The 13,748-nt window shown below is 34.7% G+C and overlaps 1 protein-coding gene across 1 annotated transcript in view; it reads left to right on the forward strand.

Annotated features, from left to right (window-relative positions):
* ARID4B (AT-rich interaction domain 4B) overlaps positions 1-13,748 on the forward strand; it is a 189,265-nt gene that overhangs the window by 136,395 nt on the left and 39,122 nt on the right. Inside the window, 4 exon segments of the mRNA XM_044001493.1 lie at positions 894-935; positions 937-994; positions 996-1,034; positions 1,036-1,151. Coding sequence (XP_043857428.1) covers positions 894-935; positions 937-994; positions 996-1,034; positions 1,036-1,151 — 255 coding nt within the window.

The raw sequence follows: 13,748 nt of genomic DNA on the forward strand, positions 1-13,748 counted from the left end.
TCTGAAATAAGTGAGTTGTGATGTTTTTCGTGTAGGTGTTTTTTCCCCTAAATGCTATTCATATGGTGATTTGTGGATTTTTTTTTTTCTGCAAATGTTAGGAATATCCTAAATTACAGAAAGAATACATTGCTGAGAATGCTCAAACTGGTTTTTGTTTGTATGTAGTCATTTTATTTTGAGGGGTTGACATGTGGAATTACTCTTCAGGAGACCCATTTTGTTGTAACTTTAGGTCTGGTAGACTCTGCAAAAGGTTATTTGTATCAAACAAGGCATAGATAAACCAGAAATTAAATGTAAAACAATACTGGGGGAATTAGTGAAATTAGCAGAATCTGCTTGTATAAGGTCAAGTGATATCTTAATTGTTGGTTAACATATTTGACTACAACCAAAGCACATGGTTTTAAGTTTAAAAGATCTTAAAAGAATAGCAGCTAACTGTCAGTGAAAGGTTTGATTATGGTTTGGTTTGGTTTATTCTAAACCTAGAAATAGCTAAGTGAGAGGGGAAATATTAATAAAAAGAAAAAAATGACTGTGGAGTCTAATGAATGTTAAACAAAATGTGCAAACATTTGAAAAAGGATAAAATTTGTTACAGTCAACCTCACTAGTTCCTTGTTATACAACACCACTTCAGTTCTTCTGGCTGTTGATGGAAATTTCCTTTAAATGAAGCCATTTTTGCCTCTTCACTTCTGTAAAAGCTTCTCTTGCTACCATTTTTAGTGGTAATATTAATTTGAAAATCAGAAAATTTCATGCACTTGGAACCTGCTGTTCCCAGGAACAATCGCATCCACAATATTTATCAGTATATGTGGGTTGGAACTGAAAAACTTATCAAGTGTCTTTTATTAACTCTGCAATTTTTTAAACCTTTCAAGAGATGAAACGAATAAGGAGGAAGATGAAGATGAGGAAGAAAGCAGAAGAAGAGGAGGAGGAGGAGGAGGAAGAGGAAGATGACGACGATGACAACAATGAGGCAAGAGGAGTTTGAATGCTATCCACCAGGCATGAAAGTTTCAAGTGCGGTATGGACGAGGGAAAAATCAGAAAATGTATGAAGCTAGTATTAAAGATTCTGATGTCGAAGGTGGAGAGGTCCTTTACTTGGTGCATTACTGCGGATGGAATGTGAGGTAACTTGAGTTTTAGCTAGTGATTACTACCTAAAAATACTTCTAAAATACTTTTCTATTTTAAAAAACGAAATGATTGTTGAATTACAGACTTGTTGATATTCTATTAAGGTCATTGTACCATATCAAAAATACTTAGATTTTTAGCATGTAAATTCCACATTTAGTAACTTTCTATATAGTTCTTAATGTTTTGAGTGCTACATCTTAGATTATAGCATAAAGAAAAATAATTAAGTCTTGACAGTTGTTACGGTAACATCTATCGCTTAAGAAAATCAACTTTATTAGTGCAGTGATAGAAGATAATATTTTTTAAAGGTTAAAGACTTTTGAACTTCTCAATGTCTCCAAGCCAGTTATCAGGCCATCTGCTTTTTGCATTTTCAACTGCATTGCCGCATTATCTTCTTCGTAATCTTCTTAAGTCATCTTTATTTCATTTTATTCAGTAGTCAGGGATGAGATTCTGAAAACTTTACCTTCTTCAAGAAGGCCCTTATTCTCCAGTTATCTCCTCATCAACAGGCCTTGCATTATAACTTCATTTCAGCAGCAACAGAAGTTTCTTTGGATCATCTCCTACACTGGCAAACACCATAACTGAAAGAATTCAACTCTACTCAAAGAAATAGTTGGATGGCACTTTTCAGCTGCCACTGACCTGGGGAACGATTTCAAGGCTGAAGTTCAGTCTTGGGTAATGCTGCAATTCTTATCTTGAACCAGTTTTGGGCTTATGTAGCCAAACTTTATCCAAATACATTCTTCATGAAGCTTAAATAGACAGCATAGATTTTGGCATCTGACACCTTAGTTGTTTACTTAATAAATGGACTTTTCTTGGAATGTCCATTATTATATTTGGAATATAAATATAGCTAGTAATATAAACTTTATCTTCTTAGAAATATAGGTAGAAATTGTCAGGAATAACTTTCTGAGGTACTTCAGAAAGGATTGCTATTCTTTTATTTAACTTCCTTGGTTCTGGCTAACAGCAGTATTGTCAGGAAGACCTCATCTAAAATTCTCAACTTCTTAAAGCCAGGTATTTGCAATCATGTTCCAGCTGTGGAAAGGATTGGAGGCACTGCCTAATCCACTTAATTTTCTCATTCTGTGAAAACTATAATTTCAATCCATCCTGATGCTTGGGATACCATAGCAACTCCAGTGCTAAGGAAAGCCTCAAGAATATTGTCTGGGATTCATTCTGCTCATTCCAAACTAAGAAGATTTCCGGAATTTAAAGTGCCTACATCAATTCACAGATGTAACAGAATTACATTAGTTGTACAGAAACATAAGATGTTTCAGATGACTTTGAGATAATAGTTTTTCAGTTCAACACTGTATATATATTAGCCATCATTTGTCCTAATGCTGTCTTAATAGTATGTGTTTTTCCTAAACGGAAAGGCTGGTTTCTGAAAGACTTCCATACATGAAGATAATTGGGAGCTGAAAGATAGATGTTCTAACAATATATTGACCATTTTTTAATAATTAGTTATTTTAAAACAGTGAACTTATGGAGAATATTGACTGTGACTAGCTTCTCTATTATACAAACCCATAAAATACTGGGTTTGACTAGGAAGATTAAATTGAACCACCAGAAATAAAAAATTGCTAAGGATCATATATAAGATAGCCATAGGTCAGTATTATCTAATCACTAATGAAAGTTTTGAAGTATTCCACTTTTCTCTTCTCAACCCCCATCCTAAATTTTCACTAGTGGTTAAATTATAATAAAAAATTGTTTCTCCACTGTCATTGATCTGATACTTAAAATTTAATGAACAAGGTAAAGGATTTAGGGGGTTCTCTAACCTTTGAACAGTATAATCTCTAATACTCAATATATAGATATTGATTCATTGAATCATAATACTCAGATTTTTTTGAGAATAGCAGTTGAATGGTTAATATAATAATTTTTCAACTTGGAAATTTTGTCCTCATGTTTGATTTGAAACATGATGAGCTATGGGGAATAAATGTGCAATTGTAGAATATATAGAAATATAGAATATATAGAAAAGAATTTTAGAGTATTTTTGAGATTTTAAGTTGAGACAGAATTGAACAAGACAGCTTTTTATTGTAACTCATCACTGAGAAGGTGATAAGACATTTTTAATAGACAGATTTGGGTTTTTTAAAAGTCATGGTTTTTATTGAAAAACAAAACTGACCATTGGGTAGATGGTTCTGCCCAAATCATACAAAAACTTTCAGTATTCAACAAAATAGGTTGTGACTATATATTGTTTGGATAAAATTCATATTCTTCCATGTAATATTAGCTAGAATATAATGTTAAATAGGTAATGATTGTTTGATTTTTGCCACACCTTTTCTCAACTATATCTAGTGATGACTGTAACAAATCTCATTAGCTCTTCAGCCATTTTCAATTTCCCTATTTTGGGGGCCTGGGATAGTGTTCATAAATTTATATAGAAAAAGTGATGAAAATCAGAAAAGTGTATCTTTTCCATGAAGGTACAAGTAGGTCATTAGCATTTTCTTGACAGCGACTATTTGAAATCGGAACAGTGTAAAATAAATTATTGATCTCTTTTCCTCCCCGTTTAGTCTCACTGAAGGTGATAGGGTATTAACTCTAACAAATAAATATTAGTTATAGATTACAGAGCAAGATTTCATGTACACATTAGATTCTATCATATCTAAAAATCATAATTTCCTAGCATATAAATGTAAAAGTCATATAATCATTAGTATAAGGTTTTTTAAAAATTTTGATTGTGGTTTTCATGATTTTCTAACTTTTCCAAGTTAATTGGCTAGATTTTTTTTTCTAATTTCTGGAAAGGAACTTTAACACTCTTATTAATTGATATCATTTTATTCTGTACCCATTTCTTCCCTGATAAAGCTGTTAGATTATTTATACAGAGGATACATAGCAAATATTTTCTTCAGTTTGTAAGATTCATAATTTTACTTTGAAATCTCAGTAGCATCTCAAAGTCCATAAATTGACCTAACTTTGGTGAGTTTTTGTATAAGACCTTTATAAATTAGGGCTGTTTGATCTTTTGTGAATATAATGACAAAGCATTATTCTGTTTGGGTGTATCAGATATTTTCAAATGTTCTAAACAATATAACACTTGGCCACATAGGTTAAATTAATGGTTACTAATAACATTCTTAAAGGCAATGGGGCATAATGGATAAAGAGCCAGCTTTGCAATAGGAAAGTTAAAGTCCTGACTGACACACATTAACTGTATGATTTTAAGCAAATCATTTTATCTCTCAGTGCCCCAAGCAGCTCTCAAAGACTGTAAATTACAAATGAGTCAGATGAGTTGCCAGTCTGCATTGATGGATTTTGCATACCAGTAAAATCAAAGTCCAGCACCTTTATCTCCTCCCCACCTCCCATATCCGTTTGTTGCCTCCCTTTGACTATATCACAAATTACAAATAGAAATTGTACCAGAGTGTTGGTGAGGGAAAATTATTCTTTGATTTAACCATTTAGGTGTGTTAGCATTCATAATCAAGAGTTCTGGCAGAGCACTTGAAACTATTAGCTAAAATTGGCTGTTTGGTTTATCTGTGGTGAAATATGAACTGTTTAGAAAGAGTTTAATCAAGAATAGTCTTCTTTTTAAAATAAAGAGAGGCTTTAATTATTCTCGTGTATTTATTAATTCAGTGAACTAGTATAGAAACAACATGTTTTATGGGGACCAGCTACTTATCTGAATGTTTGTGAATCTTCAGGAGATATGGCATATGGTTGGTAACAGACCTTTTCTTATTTCAAGCTTATCCTTTTCCATTTCTGGTTTTCTTCAGCTATTTAATCCTGAAAAGCAACAATCCAGGCTTTAAGTTTTGAAAACATTTAACTTTGAAATGAATTTTTCTTTCAAGTATGTTTTATTACTTAAACCAAATAGCAAAGTGCCATTGTTGGCTTGAAGATGATTGACTTATATACTTAATTTTTAGTGCAGTAGAGTAAAAGGACAAAAACAGGTTGTCTTTAAAATTATGTAAGAGTAAGGTTCATTAATTGACCCTTTTCAAAGGATAAATTTTCTTATCCATAAAATATACCAAGTGAGACAACATGGCATAGTGGGTAAATAACTGACCTTGAAGTCTTGGATTCGAATTCTGCTGCCAATGCACATTAGCTGTATGATTCTTGTTAAGTAAGTCATTTAACCTCTGGGGTTGTATATACCAGTACTTCCCTATAACAGCTAAGTCACAGTTCCAAACAACGAGAGAAACAAAGGTCACCAAAGTTAAAATTAAAATATCTCATTGTTTGCTTCTTTTGTATCACTTTAGTCAGAATCATGACCAATGCATGTTTACAGTAATTTTGAATTATGGTTAAATATGTGAAATTATTTACATGTTCCTTTTCTGTTGGTTAATATTTGTTGCATACTAACTATAGCCACTATCATTAATTGAAATATGTATATTTTAAGCAAATATGTATTGAGTAACTTATATGCAATGAAGAAGTATATTAACTGGTTCATATATTAAAGGCGCTTAAGATAAAACATACACACAGATAAAGATATCCAACAATTGAATTCAACAGATAAATGCTATGTAAATTCAAAGGATAATATAACTTATAGCTGAGGTTGTCACAGGTTTCTTGGAGAAAGTAGATCAGGTCAGTGGCATTTTATTAAGTGCCTGCTATGCAATGTACTAACCACTAGGGATACAAAGAAAGCCAAAAAACAATCCTTGTTCTTAAGGAAGTCACAGTCTATTGGAGGAGCCAACACAGAAGCAGCTATATCCAAGCAAGATATATACAGGATCAGTTGAAGATAATCTCAGAGACAAGGCACTAAGATTAAGAACCGGGGAAGGCTTCTTGCAGAAGATGGCACTGAACTGAGACTGGAAGGAAGCAAGGGAAGCCATGAGGTGGTGATGAGAGGAGGGAAGAGAGTTCTAGGCTTGTGTGAAGACCATGAAAATGCCAAGTCAGGAAATGAAATGTGTTACATGAAGAACAACAAAGAGTCAGTCCAGTGTCATTGGATCAAAGTATAATGTGGGGGAAGCTAGATGGCTCAGTGGATAGAGCACCGGCCTTGGAGTCAGGAGTACCTGAGTTCAAATGTAGCCTCAGACACTTAACACACTAGCTGTGTGACCCTGGGCAAGTCACTTAACCCCAATTGCCTCACTAAAAACACAAGTATAATGTGGGGAATTAGGTGTAAGAAGACTAGAAAAGTAGGAAGGGGCCAGTTTTTAAAAGACAAATAGAAAAATTTGTATTTGTTCCTAGAGGTAATAGGGAGCCACTGGAGTTTATTGAATGGGGAGAGAGTCAGACTTGTTCTTGAGGAAGATCAGTTTGACAGCCAAACTGAGGATAGGCTAGAGTGGGGAGAGATTTATGGTAGGGGGATGAATCAACAGGCTATTACAATAGTCTAGGTGTAAGATGAAGAGGTCTTGTACCAGTGTGGTAGCAGTGTCAGCAGAGATGGGAGGGGCATAAATGAAAGATGTACTAAAGGTAAAATTAGCAACCAATTGAATACAGTAGATGAGAGAGAATGTGGAATGGAGGATGACACTTAGGTTGTGAGCCTGGGTGGATGAAACTGGGAGGATGGCTGTACCCTGGACAGTAATGTGGAAGTTTGGAAGAAAGGAGGAGTGAGGGGAAAGATAGTAAGTTCAGTTTTAGACATATTGAGTTAGAGTCTATGGGACATCTAGTTTAAATTGTCCAATGGGATGTAGGAGATGTGAGACCAGAGTTAAGGATAGAAGTTAGGGCTGGATAAATAGATTTGAGAATTATCTGCATAGGATATAATTTAGATAGGCAGAAAAGAGTAGGAAAAGCCTTTCTGACAGGAAAATTCAATTTCAATTAAACATTTATTAAGTGACTATTAATAAGACACTACTATGAACTGGAGATATAAAAATGAAAAATAATAGCATCCCAACTCAGGGAGCTAGTGAGAAGTAGCTAGGGGGCGCTCTCTCTCCCCCCCCCCCATACACACACACACACACACACGTATATATTAAACATATATTAATGTGTATGTATGTAGAACTATAATATATTTTTAAAATAATAAAGGACATGAGGGGTTTAAAAGATTCGAAAAGGAAGGATCACTTCTTATCGCAGTCTGAGGAAAGCTTCAAGGGAAAGGTAGTTCTTGAGGTATCCTGAAAAGAATGCCAAGAGATGAAATTGGGATGGGGTATTCTGGGTATGCTCAGAGCTGAAGCCTAGACTGTATGTGAAACTAGAGGAGCTGGGGGTGGTATGAAATAAGCCTTTTAAAAGCTTTGTTGGAGCTAAATTATAAAGTGCTTGAATGCAATTTTTGCTTCAATCAGCAGGCAGTAGAAAACCAACCAAGATGTTTAAGCATAAGTGACATGATTTAAGCTGTTGTTTTAGGAGGTTTACTTTGATCATGGTGAGAAAGGATTATAGAAGGGAGAAATCAGTTAGTTGGATGGGGTTTTGTTTTTTTGTGGGGCAGTGGGGGTTAAGTGACTTGCCCAGAGTCACACAGCTAGTAAGTGTCAAGTGTCTGAGGTCGGCTTTGAACTCAGGTCCTCCTGACTCCAGGGTCGGTGCTTTATTCACTGAACCACCTAGCTGCCCCCAGTTGGATGTTTTAATAATTGTATTTGCTGGATCATCATCCCTGTTTTGCTCCCTATGTGTGAGTAGAGCTTCTCTCTCCCCCTCCCTCTCTCTCCTTCCTTCCCTCCTTCCCTCCCCGCTCCCCTTGCTCTTCCTCCCCTCCCTCTGTTTTCTGTTTTGGTGATTTCATCAGCTCCCATGAGTTTAATCATCATCCCTATACAGATGACTCCCATATCCAGCCCTCATATCTCTCTTGAGTTCTACCCTCATCACAAACAGCCTGTTGGACATTTCTCCCTGAGTATCCCATATTCATCTCAAGCTCAACATACCCAAAACAGAACTCATTATCTTCCTTCCTCCCAACCCTCCTTCCTTCATAGCTTCCATATTAATGTTAAAGACATTATCATCATTCTCTTCCAGATTTAACAACATCTTAATAATCCTTGACTCTTCACTTTCTCTCATGACTCCTTAATTTCTACCCTCTTCCATAGACAATCAAATCTCAAGTCTCGTCAATTCTACCTCCCCACCATCTCTCACATCTGTCTCCTTCCCTTCGTTCACGTAGCCACCATTCTAAATCAGGCCCATATCACCTCTCACTGGGGCTTTTGAAATAATTCCCTAATTGGTCTCTCTGTCCAGTCTTCCTTCCCTTTCTCTAGTTGATCTTCTGGTCAACTCCCAAATCAGTATTCTCCCTGCTTAAGAAGCTACAGTGTTTCCTTCTTGCCACTAGGATAAAATACAAACTTATTTGTTTGGCATTTAAAGCCCTTAAAATCTGGCTCCAGTTTATCTTTCTTGTATGATTTCATATTACCACTTCTTATATAAATCTGTGTTCAAACCAGACTGCCCTTGCTGGCCCCTACATATAACATCACATTCCTTCCTTTTGAAAAGGCCCTCCTCCTCCTTTTACCTCTTAGAATCCCTTCAGGGTTCAGCTCAGATGTCTGTAGCTTTAGCCTTCTGCTAAATTAACTTTGTATATTTATATTTCCTTGTCTGTGTAGGTATTGTATCCCTCCAATAGAGTGTAAGCTCCTCATGGTCAAGGTCTAATTTCTGTCCTTGAACCCCAGCACTTAGCACATTTACTTGCATATAGTAGGTGCTTAATAAAATTTTTTTTTGGTTCAATTGGAGGTACTGAGGTTCTAGAATAGAAGGACGTAGCACCTCAGTGAGACATCAGTTTAGGTAAAAATCTCATAATTTGGTATAAGGGAGTAGCAGAAGATGAAGATATAAATAGAAAGGTAGATTGAGCAAAATTGTTAAAAGTCTTGACTTGTACAATAAGGAGTTTGAACCTAATCTTATAATGGAATGATTGAAAGGTTTTCATCAAGGGAGGGATATGACCCAAGCCTTCACTGACTTTAACTCCTCTGCAGCCAGCTTCCAGTTATCTTTGGGACAGACACAGGACAACACAAGCAACGACAGAAGCCAATAGATGAGTGCTCTGTAAATCCAAAGTATAGGATTTGACTTCATGAATCTCCTTTGTCCTTTAGTCTCCCTTGGATCCATGGAGAAGTAGGTGGTCTTGTTTGTGGGGGGAAATGGGATTATAAGGAGCCTTGCAGGAGGGATTGGTTTTCATAGTAATGATAATGATCAATCACATTTATAATTCTATAGAACTTTACCATTTGTAAATCATTTACATATCATGCAAAGCACATGCTCTTCCCCATTGCCTCTTAAAAAAGAAAAATGTTTCTCCTGTATTTTTGCCTTCTCTTCAACATAATTTGAGCACATCATTATCTTTCTTTTCTTCTCCCCTTTCTTATCACTTCTCAGCTCAATTCCTTCATTCTTTGTGTTCTTTAACTTTCCTAATTTGCTCTCCATTTTTCTCCTTCCCTTTTCTACCGTGTAATCTAATGCTTCAAGCAATTTGACTTTGTATACCATTGTGTTCCAGTGGTGTTTGTTATAAGAAAGTGCAAGTCATTCTTTGCAAATAATACTGTTTATCCATTAAGTACAAATTATGTTAACAGTAACTGTTTCATCTTGAGAAGACTAAGCAATTTTTATAGTGCCAAAAAAAAAAAAAAAGGCATTGAGTAGGGGCAGCTAGATGGCACAGTGGATAGAGCACCTGCCCTGGATTCAGGAGGACCTGAGTTCATATGCGGCCTCAGACACTTAACACTTACTAGCTGTGTGACCCTGGGCAAGTCACTTAACCCCAGTTGCCTCACCAAAAAAAAAAAAAAGGCATTGAATATCTGTGAGGCCTGGAAATACCTATTTCTCAATACAAAATCCAAATCTGTTTTGGAATAAGCTACTAGGCTGCAACCAAAGCCTTTTAATGCTGTCTCTTTGAAAAATGGCTACAATACTTTGTAGCACCATTTCTCCTTCTTTATCAATCCATTTCCATTTCTTTTGTGCATCACCAGTTCCATGTCTTTCCCTTCCCATTTCCTCTGCTAACCCAACTTCTTGTTTATCTTTTCAAAACCATCTAAATATTCTAAACATGTTATCTGCCTTCCTGGCATATTTTAGATTATTGGTCATCCTATAATAACAGATAATAGCCACTGGCATTTACATAAACACTCTAAGGTTTATCATGCTCTTTAAATTTATTATTTCATTCGTTCCTTACAATAGTCCTATGAGGTGGGTACTATTATTATTCCTTATTTTACAGGTGAGGAAACTGGAACTAATAGAAGCTAAGTGACTTTTCCAGGGTCACACAACTAGTGTCAGAGGCAGGATTTGGAACTCAGGTTTTCCTGACTCCAACTCAAGTACTCTATCCACTGAACTGCCTTGCTGTCTCTTAATAGCATATCTAAGTTTGAAACTATAATACAATTAAAGTTATCTATGTAAAAAGTTCATCTCTGGAAATTGGTTCATTTGCAAATGGAACATTTGCAGCAATAGGATCATTATTTCAAACAAAAACCCAAACTTGATTTAGAGATTAAAGATAAATGAATACAAGAATATTTAAATTAATATTCTAAAATAACTTTTGACTTTTTTGTACTACAAAAGTATTCTTTCTTTCTTTCTTTTTGAACTCAGGTCCTCCTGAATCCAGGGCTGGTGTTCTATCCACTGCGCCACCTAGCTGCCCCTTATTTCTTTCTTTTGATCTTATAAAAGGTTGGCTTTTTAGGGAGAGGGGTTGTTTTTATCTTTACCAAATAATTTAATTGCTTATTGTAAAGCCTATATCAAGATTTTCTTTATTCTTAAGTCCTATTTGACAATTTAGAACTTGGGAAGTTCATTTGCAAATAGGCCATGTTTTGCTTATGAGTCAATATTTGTGTGCGCTCATTCTTTAAAATCTATCTAAATAATAGCGCAGTAGATAGAGCACCGGCCCTGGAGTCAGGAATACCTGAGTTCAAATCGGGCCTCAGATACTTAACACTTAGTAGCTGTGTGACCCTGGGCAAGTCACTTAACCCCAATTGCCTCACTTAAAAAAAAATCCATCTAAATAGCAATATTCATTTTAGATATTTATAACACTCATCACGATTTCTGTTTCTCTTTAATGATCATAATCATCATTTCCACATGAGCTAAAAATAACACAAATCTTTTTCTTCTCCTTCTTTCCTTCCTTCCTTCCTTCCTTCTTTCCTAGTCTTCATGTCTCCCCTAGGCTAGAAGTAGTGTGATAGCTCACAGGCTCAAACCCTAAGGTGATGGGCATGGAAGTTTTGACCTGTTCTTTTTCCACCCTGGTCAAGTTCAGCCCTCTTTTAACAGTCTGGTGGTCCTTATTTCCCTTCATCCCTACCCTAATCTCTCTTCATATCTTTTGGTGAGACTTAATCTAGATAACACAATCCACTTTAGTGGTACTCTAGCTCAGACTCCTGAGTTCAAGCAGTCCACTAGCCTTAGCCTCTCCAGTAGCAGGATTTGTAAGTGTTTGCCACTACATCCAGCAAAATATTAATAACCTAATTAGCTTTTTATTACTATTTTACCACCAATTTTCCCATTATTTCTTAGAAATATCAACATTTTTACTTCTATAGCAGAAGTTTTTTCTTGAGATTAATTCTGATTTTCTAAAGTTAAAAAGTAAACAAGGAAAATTTTTTATGCAGCCTAAATGCAAGATTTTTAAAAGCCATATTTTTAACGGGTAAATATTGTCAAAAAAATTTTTACAAGATATATAATTCTTACTAACAAGTCACTCTTAAAATTTTGCTTTTCTTTATTGAGTTTTCTTCCTCTTGTAACTACTTTTTTCTTTTTTATATTTCTTTAGTAGAAATTTTTGTCCAATTTGATCAGTTTCTGAGAATAATACTTCAACTTGTTTTAGATCCTAAATTTCTGTTCAGGAAACCATAGAAAAGTTTTTTTAAAGTTGTCAGTTCTCTTGACAAAACATGCTACTCACCTTCTGACAATGGATTCAGAGTGCAGATTGAGACAGATATAGATATGGATATACATTTTTTGATGTGCCCAATGCAGGAGTTTGTTTGGTTTGACTATTTATTTATTTATTACAATAGCTTTATTTTTCTTCTCTTTTTAAAGTGGGGAGTGAGGGGAAGAAAAGGAGGATTTGGGTTAATTGAAAAAATTTTAATTTAAAAATAAAATAGTTAATTCTGGTTAAAAAAATTAATTGTATGAGATGTTTAATTAATTGTATGAGAAAGTTTAATTTACTGCTATATTTGGACAATACCTTCAACAAGTTGTAATTATGCACTGTACAATTGGTGTTGAACAGCTGCATTCATTAAAACATTTCAGACAGATTTTGAACTCATTTGCTATCTTGGGTTGATAACTAATACTTGCTTAGTTATGTATGTGTTTTAAAGTTTTATTTATATATGTGTGTGTGTGTATATATACATACATATATATATTTATATATTTCAGGCAGTACATTTTCAAATGTAACGCTAATATATTTGTTTGCTCAGGAAACCAAGACTTATATTTCTTCAAAACCAACTATGCATCTAATGTTTAAATTATTTCTGAATCTACTTTCTGACTATACTTTAACACTTGTCATTAATATATTCTTTGAAATTACTTTATTTCAAATTTTCAGAAACACTGGATTTAGAGTTAGCTTTCTGTTTCTTGCTAGCATTCCTTTGTATCTGGCTACTGAATCAGAATCCTCTGCATTCAAGTGTATCTTAATCTTTATTTCAGTTATGACCACAAATAACAACAATATTCTTACAAGGTGGAGGAAAATGACATATTTTGACCAAAGTCAGAGTTTTGTCCATATAAAATTGACTGCAGCCTGTTTTTTTATGTGCTCTTTGCCCTCAAAAAGCCTTGTTTCTGAGCAGATAAGCAATAATTATACTGTGGTATTTTCTTCTACTTATAAATTTCCATTCACATTTAGTCATTGATTCTTAGGGCTTTGGTGCTGAGATGCTCAGTCAAGTACTGATCATTATATCAAGCTTGTTAATGCTATCCATACTATTTTAATAATTTCAATTGTGCTATTGTCAATTAATTGGAACCAAGTCTGATACCCATTGATAGCGTGTGCAGGAAACACCAAGATTTTACTGCATGTTTTTGTCTTTTCATACTTTTTGCAAACCTGTCCTTCTTATCTTTACTTGTGTAGCTAATGTGCAAAATGTGTTTTAAAATGCTCTGTCTATAATGGAAAGTTACAAATTACTTGCTGTAACTTTATTTTCCATAAAAGTTAGTGTTTTCTTGGATAAGATAGAATTTTTTTTGGTAACGTCAAAGTTTTTACCCCATTCAGTTTTGTAGTATGTGTTTGTGGAAATGTTTGTACTTTAAATTTTTCACAAGATGTTTTCAATTGCTGATCTGCTTTGGCTAATGTTTATTCTAAAATCTTTTTTTTTTTTTTGCTTCACTGTACACTACTATCT

Source organism: Dromiciops gliroides, chromosome 4 (genome assembly GCF_019393635.1).
Source record: "Dromiciops gliroides isolate mDroGli1 chromosome 4, mDroGli1.pri, whole genome shotgun sequence".
NCBI classification, from domain to species: Eukaryota; Metazoa; Chordata; class Mammalia; order Microbiotheria; family Microbiotheriidae; genus Dromiciops; species Dromiciops gliroides.